Genomic DNA, 6625 nt, shown 5'->3' with positions numbered 1-6625 from the left:
CCTGACCCCCCCAGGGCCCCGCACTCACTGTGGGACTCTGATGCCCTGCTGAGCCCCCGCCTGACCCCCCAGGGCCCCGCACTCACTGCGGTGCAAGTGCCTTTGCTCTCCCAGGCTCGCCTCCTCCAGGCCACTGCTATTGGCCAGCAACTCTCGGGCTCGAGCTGCCAGGCCCTTCTGCACCACTGTCTACAGACACAGGACAGGTGGGGTCACCCGGCAGGGCCCCGGCCCAGCGGCAGGGAGCTCTGTGGCTGTGACTTACCGCCCAGGCGTGGCTGGCCTCCAGCAGGGCTTGCCGGGCGGCGAGCTCGGCGGCTTGCACGGCCTTCAGGATGCTGGAGTAGGCGTTGGACGCCTCGATGGCCCTCTGGATGACCTGGTCCTGGTTGATGCCAAGGATGATGCTGTGGCCGAGAAGGGCAGGGGGTGGCAGAAGGTGTGCGTGTGAGTGCACATGTGTGTGATGTGCATGTGAGCCTGTGTGAGTACAGGCATGTGCATGTGTATGAGTGTGAGTGACTGTGATTGAGTGTATGTGAGTGAATGTGAGGGTGTATGCTTCAGAATCCTCGTGCCAACCTCCGACCCCTTATAGCTGGTGCCTGGTGACTCCCCTGCAGGGCCCTTCCTGCCACCTAGTGCTAATCCAGACAGCCTTTCTGCAGTGCTGGGACCCCTGCCAGCTTCTTCCCAGGTGGGACCTAACCCTCCACCCTGAGCCTGCGCACCTGGACAGGTTGTTGGCCAGCTGGTCCAGCCGCTGTGCATGGGCTTCGGCGGCTTCCACCACATCCACCTTGCTGCTGGCTGGGGAGAAGGCTCGCATCTTCTCCAGCAGTGGTGTCCGAGCCCCATCCAGGCCAGCAGCCAGGCGCTCATACTCCTGGGCAAGCGGGAGGGACCAGGAGGCTCAGTGGGCACCGGTCGCCCCACCACTCACCCACCTGGTCTGCCCCTCACAGGAGCCCTGTTTGTGGCCCTGGGGAGCTGTGGAGCAGCAGGGGTGGGTGTGCACCTCCTTAGCTTCGTCCATGCTCCGCAGGAGACCGGAGATGCTGGCCAGGGTGTTGGAGGCAGCCTGCAGGGTGGCCTGCAGCGTGGCGTTGTTCTCGGACAGCTCCTGCTTCCGCTGCTGAGCTCAGAGATGTTGTGTGCAAGGGTGAGGGTCGGGAGAGGACACGGGAGGGGCAGGAAAGAGGGCAGGGGTGCCGGGGAAGGGGGTGATGGCATAAGGCAGGGAGAGATGGCAGGGTGGGTAAAGGAGGGGTGCCAGGGGATAGAGGAAGGGTGGGGCAGGTGAGGAGCAGGGGAGGGTGATGGGGAAGGGAAGGAGGGGAGGGGTGATGGGAGGGCTGGGTGGTGGGGTAAGGTGGTGGGTATGGGCTGGTGAAGGGAGACGGGGTGCGGGGTGCTCCTGACCCGCCCCCACCTCACCAGGGCCTCCTCCAGGCGCTCCAGGTTGCGGCTGTTGAGCCCCTCGGCTTCCAGGGTGGTGCCCACCGCCCTGTTGAGGGCCTCCCGCAGGTCCATGAGGCCGGCCTCAAGCTGGGCCAGCTGGTCTCGGGCACGGGCGGTCAGCATCTGGTTCTCTTCCCAGGGGCCGCCCATCTGCTCCCGTACTTGGCTCAGCACTGCCCAGAACACCAGCTTGGGTCACTGTTCCGGTCCCCGGCCTGGGCCCTGGGCCCACCCCTGCCCGCCATCCACTCACCCCTCTGGGCCTCGTCCAGCTCAGTCTCCGCTGCTGTCCGTGGAGCCCCCAGGTCCCGGGCCCGCATCTCCCGCAGCAGACGATGCACTTCGGCCAGTGTCCGCCCCACCTGCTCGCCCGATGGGGCAGAGGCGTTGGCTGGGGACAGGCGGTCCATCTGGTCCATGAGCTCTGCAGGTGGGCAGGAGGATAGAGCCTCAGACCCTCCCAATAACCACCAGGCCTTAGACAGGTGGACACAGCTAAACAAGGGCTTCCCCTGTGAGCCTTAGAGCCTTGGGTTAAGGGTTGACTGCCGTGGAGACTGCTGCCCACGCCACCCGAGCAGCATCGGCTCCCATCACCAGAGGCCCGGCTCTGTCTGCGTGTCGGGACCCCACCCAGCTGTCCCGAGACCCAGCAGCCCCTACCACTCAGGGTTCTAGCCACTGCTTGGATGGTGGCCAGCAGCGTCTGTGTCCGGTGGTGGGTGGCCTGGGTGCTGTCCAGGATCTGGCCTGCCTGTCCCCGGGCTCCTGAGGCCTGTGCACAGAAGGGGCTTTCAGCTCTCAGCCCAGAACAGGGGCTCTGCAGGAGCTCAGGACTGAAGGTAGGGTGGTGGGGAGCTTCCCCAGGGATGTTCTCTGGGGACCTGCAGGGGAGCCCGTGAATCCCCATGAAGCCCGAGGGCAGAGAAACCCACGGGGGTCCCCTGAGGTCTGGACCCACCTGGCTGCCCAGCTGCTGCGTGTCCTGCTCCAGGTGCCCAAGCTGCTGCTCCAGCGTCTCCAGCTGCCGTGTGGCCTCATGGCGGGGCCCCGGGGGACTCCGGAGCTGGCCCTAGGGGAGGGGCGGGAGGGTTTAGGGGTGAGAGCCTAGCTGGGGAGAAGGGCAGGGAGGGTCTGGGGAGGGCCACATGCAGGCCACAGACCTGGAGACTGGCCATGGAGGCGTGGAGGCCGTGCAGCCGGGCCCAGGCAGCTGAGCTGGCATTGAGGCCGTGCAGCTGCCCCCGGATGGCGGGGAGGAGGGAGCCAGCCTGCTCCAGGTCGTCCAGCAGTAGCACCACACAGTGGTCACACACTGCGGGGGGGCGGGGGGAGGCAGCGATCAGAGTGGGCCGAGAGTAGAGAGTAGAGTCCAGGCAGGGGAAGGAACCAGCGGGGTCAAGAGAACAGGGATATAGGACCATGAGGTCAGCTAGGGGTCCCAAGGTCAGCCAGGATGAGAGTCTGGGGCCAAGGACCAATGGACAGACTCCTGGGATTGGCACAGGGTCAGGTGGTAGGCTGGCAGAAGCCACAGTGGGATGGGGGCCACAGTGTCCTCCCGTGGCCACTGGGGTGAGCACAGCTGATGGGGGACAGCCATGAGGAGGGGTGGGATCGGCAGATGGGTGGGCCCGGGTTCCCTGGAAGGGTCAGCATTAATAGAGGTCCCTTGGGGAAGTGCTGGGGTCAGGGGTCACTGCACAGAGGCCAGCATGGGGTCAGAGGGGCTGGGGTGGGTCCTGAGCTCAGACCTTCGCAGTGGACGCCGGGGCTCCCGGGCCTGCTGGGCACAGGCACCTGGTGCTGGTGGCTGCAGGCGTCACAGCGCTCCCCGCTGAGCCCCGGGGGGCAGGAGCATCGGCCCGTGTGCACGTCACAGTGACCCCTCAGGCACTGGCAGCCTGTGAGAGGGGGGCCGGGGTTCAGGGTGTTTGCTCCCTGCCCCACCCCCTTGGCCCCCCCCTTCTCCCACTGGCCTCTCTACCCCCTCTTCTACCCCACTCACGCTTGCAGCCCTGCTCAGGGACCCCCCAGTGGCCAGGGGCACACTCTTGGCATTGGGGCCCCCCGGCGCCCGGCGAGCAGCGGCACTGCCCGGTCTGGGGGTGGCACTCGGGGCCCTCAGCAGCTGGTCCGCAGGCACACGGGCGGCAGCCCCCACAGCCCTCGAAGCCGAAGTGTCCTTCCTGGGGGTGGGGGCAACACTCAGAAGTTCTGTCCTGGCCCCGGTGCCCCACCCACTCCAATCCCTCTGCTCCTGGGCGGCGGGGCCTACCTGGCAGCGGTCGCAGCGCCTCCCGCCCACGCCCGGCTTACACAGGCAGCGCCCACTGCGGGGGTCGCAGGTCTCCGTCCCGCACAGGGCGCAGTCGCATCCTGCAGAAGCAGGGAGCACGGCTTGGCTCTCCTCAGGGTCCCACTGCTGCCCCGCCCCGGAGCCCTGCCCTCTGCCCACCGCGCCTACGGGAGCAGTTGCCCGGCAGCAGGGCGTTGCCGTAGAAGCCGGGGGCGCAGGTCTCGCAGTGCGGCCCGGTGGTGTGGCGCAGACAGCCGCGGCAGGCCCCCGTGAGCGGGTCGCAGTCCTTGAAGAGCATGTTGGGGTCCCCATTGCCGCTGCAGTCGCAGGGCTGGCATGAGCTGCCCAGCACCAGCGGGTTCCCGAAGAAGCCGGGCGCGCAGCTGGGGGAGAGACGGGGTGTGGCATTAGCCCCCAGCCAGGCACCAGCGTGGGCCCCACCAAGCCCTGGTCCCCACTCACCGCTCACAGGAGGCGCCCGCGTAGCCGGGTTTACAAAGGCACTGGGAACGGCCGCCCCGCAGGACACAGCCGGTGGCAAAGCTGCAAGTACAGGGCAGCTGGGACCCTGCTAACCACCCTTCTGGGCACCAGGTGTGCAGGCCTTCCCCACCCAGCTGGAACCCTGCTTGCCACCCTCCTGGGCACCAGGTGTGCAGGGCCCCCACTGAGCCCCCTCTACCCCCAGCTGTATGTGTACCTGCCCCCAGGACCTTTGAAGGGGGCATCCAGACCCCGGTGAGGCCCGGTCGCTCCTGGGGGCTGACACTCACTTGTTGGAGGGCACGGCCAGTGGGCAGGGGCAGCTGGTGCAGGGGGCTCCAGGTCCCTCAGGGCTGCTGCTCACAAAGCCAGGGCGGCAGCGTTCACAGTGGTCACCCTCCGTGTTGTGCTGACAGCCCTGGGGGCATGGGGCACTGAGGGGACCACCTTCTCCCCGACCTCCACCCTCCCGTGACCACCGAGGGCAGCTCCCAGGGCCCTCTTACCACGCAGACGCCCGAGCCGGGGAGGCAGCGGTCTGAGTGGCCGTGGCACTGGCAGGGCACACACCGGCCCAGAAAGAGGCCCTTGGTGTCACGGTAGTAGCCAGGGGCACACTCCTGGGGTCAGAAGGGCGGCCGGTGAGCAGGACAGAGGCAACAGTGGGGGACAAGGGCACTTTTAACTCCTGGTCCTGTCTATGGCGCTGGCCACAGCCCTCGGTCATCCCCACAGCCACACAGTGCCCCCACATCCCATGGGCTGGGCCTCCCATCTCCTTAGAACCCCTCGCTTGGCAGCCATTCACCCTCACTAAACCCAGCAGCAGGCGCCACTCTGGGCAGTAGATAGACACATGGAGAGGAAGTCTGTGCATGGTGCCGAGGGGGACAGAGGGCCCAAGAAGGTAAGAACGACCACGGCTGGCAAGATTGAGTGGGTGAGCACATCAGCAGTAGGCGAGTGGGGGGCAGGCACCAGTGGAGGAAGGAGAAGCGAGGGGGTCGAGGGGTGTCAGCCTCGCCCCACCTGGCCTGACCTTACCTGGCATGAATCCCCACGGTAGTTGGCAGGGCACATGCACAGCTCTACGCTGCTGGCTGGAGGCCCGCAGCCCCCCACCTCAGCGACCTCCAGTACCACGCGCTGCAGGGAGACAGCCGAGGAGATCCGGGAGAAGAGGGCTCGGATCTGCAGCTGCTCCAGGCCGGCCAGCACCATCATGAGCTCCTCCCGGGACACGGCGTTGTGCGTCTCAGTGTGCCGGAAGTTCCCCTGCAGGCCAGGAGAGGACTTCAATGGGTGACCCCAGGGGTAGTCACCCCTCACACGGAGGGTGGAAGAGAGTAGTGGTGCCACATGGATGGCAGAGAAACAGATTACGGGGCAGAGAAAACCCTGACCCCTACCTCACACCACTTACATACTCCAGTGTGGACACACATCTGCTTATGCACACACACCCATATGCATATATGGACACACACACATCGATGATGAGCCCTGGTGGTGTGGTGTGCTACTCACTGAACTGCCAACTACAAGGTCAACAGCTCAAAGCCATTGGCTGCTCCTCAGGGGAGAAAGATGAGGTTACTAATTCCTGTAAAGATTTAAAGTTTCAGAAACCCAAAAGGATAGTGTTACCCTGTCCTGTAGGGTCGCTGATTTGAGAAAACATTTTAAGTTTAGGCACAGAAACACTACCCACAATGGGAACAGTCGGCAATCTGGATGAAATGTAATCGTTGGGGTTCAATAAGGCGGGAGCCACACTCGGGGGCAGCTAGGTGTCTGGTCAGCACGTGGAGAGCAGCAAGGGGCGGGGGTAAGGCAAAGACAGGCAGGAGCAGGGCCCGGGGGGCCGGCTGCTGGACTCCACCCGTGAGAACCGCGTGGTGAGAAGTCCGACGACCACCAGGCCAGGGACGCTGTAGTGTAGCTGAGGCCCACCCTCCCTCGCCCGGGGCCCTGGACCCAGTATCCCCCTGGAGTCTGGGCACACCCACCTCCACCAAGTGCAGCTGTCCATGGTGAGGGTGGCCGGGCAGCGGGTAGGCAGCCTCTAGGAAGGTGACACGCATCTGGTTGCCCTGGGGAGGCAGACAGGTGTGGTGAGGGCCGGCCTTGGGCTGACCCTCACCCTGCTCAGCCATAGTACCCACCTGCAGCACCACGTCTGGCCGGCTCTCCGTGGGGATGAAGACGTCCCCTCGCTGGGTCTCTGAGTGCAGCTGGTAGCGGAGAGTGCCCCCGTACGAGGACACCTGGAGGCAGGGGTGGGGTCAGCCAGCCAGAGCTCAGCCGGGGCACCCACAGCCGGTGTCCCACTGGACACCCTGGCTCACCCCACCATCTCCCTGGCCCTGGGCTGGATGCCCA

At 65.8% G+C, this 6625-nt stretch overlaps 1 protein-coding gene across 1 annotated transcript in view; it reads right to left on the bottom strand.

Annotated features, from left to right (window-relative positions):
- Positions 1-6625, bottom strand: part of LAMA5 (laminin subunit alpha 5) — a 43929-nt gene that overhangs the window by 7243 nt on the left and 30061 nt on the right. Inside the window, exons 38-57 of the mRNA XM_004716080.2 lie at positions 6592-6614; positions 6409-6510; positions 6253-6336; positions 5288-5518; positions 4750-4863; positions 4534-4661; positions 4223-4303; positions 3929-4143; positions 3740-3840; positions 3470-3650; positions 3216-3365; positions 2625-2776; positions 2423-2533; positions 2125-2236; positions 1715-1885; positions 1438-1634; positions 1019-1135; positions 732-886; positions 266-407; positions 87-189 (exon numbers count right to left, since the gene is read on the bottom strand). Coding sequence (XP_004716137.1) covers positions 87-189; positions 266-407; positions 732-886; positions 1019-1135; positions 1438-1634; positions 1715-1885; positions 2125-2236; positions 2423-2533; positions 2625-2776; positions 3216-3365; positions 3470-3650; positions 3740-3840; positions 3929-4143; positions 4223-4303; positions 4534-4661; positions 4750-4863; positions 5288-5518; positions 6253-6336; positions 6409-6510; positions 6592-6614 — 2670 coding nt within the window. The remainder of the gene's footprint in view (positions 1-86; positions 190-265; positions 408-731; positions 887-1018; positions 1136-1437; positions 1635-1714; positions 1886-2124; positions 2237-2422; positions 2534-2624; positions 2777-3215; positions 3366-3469; positions 3651-3739; positions 3841-3928; positions 4144-4222; positions 4304-4533; positions 4662-4749; positions 4864-5287; positions 5519-6252; positions 6337-6408; positions 6511-6591; positions 6615-6625) is intronic.

This window comes from Echinops telfairi, unplaced genomic scaffold (assembly GCF_000313985.2).
Source record: "Echinops telfairi isolate 266 unplaced genomic scaffold, ASM31398v2 ScPeMD7_7414;HRSCAF=8452, whole genome shotgun sequence".
In the NCBI taxonomy this organism is placed as follows: domain Eukaryota; kingdom Metazoa; phylum Chordata; class Mammalia; order Afrosoricida; family Tenrecidae; genus Echinops; species Echinops telfairi.
Note: the sequence above shows the minus strand (reverse complement) of the source record. Positions and strands in the feature narration are given on the sequence as shown.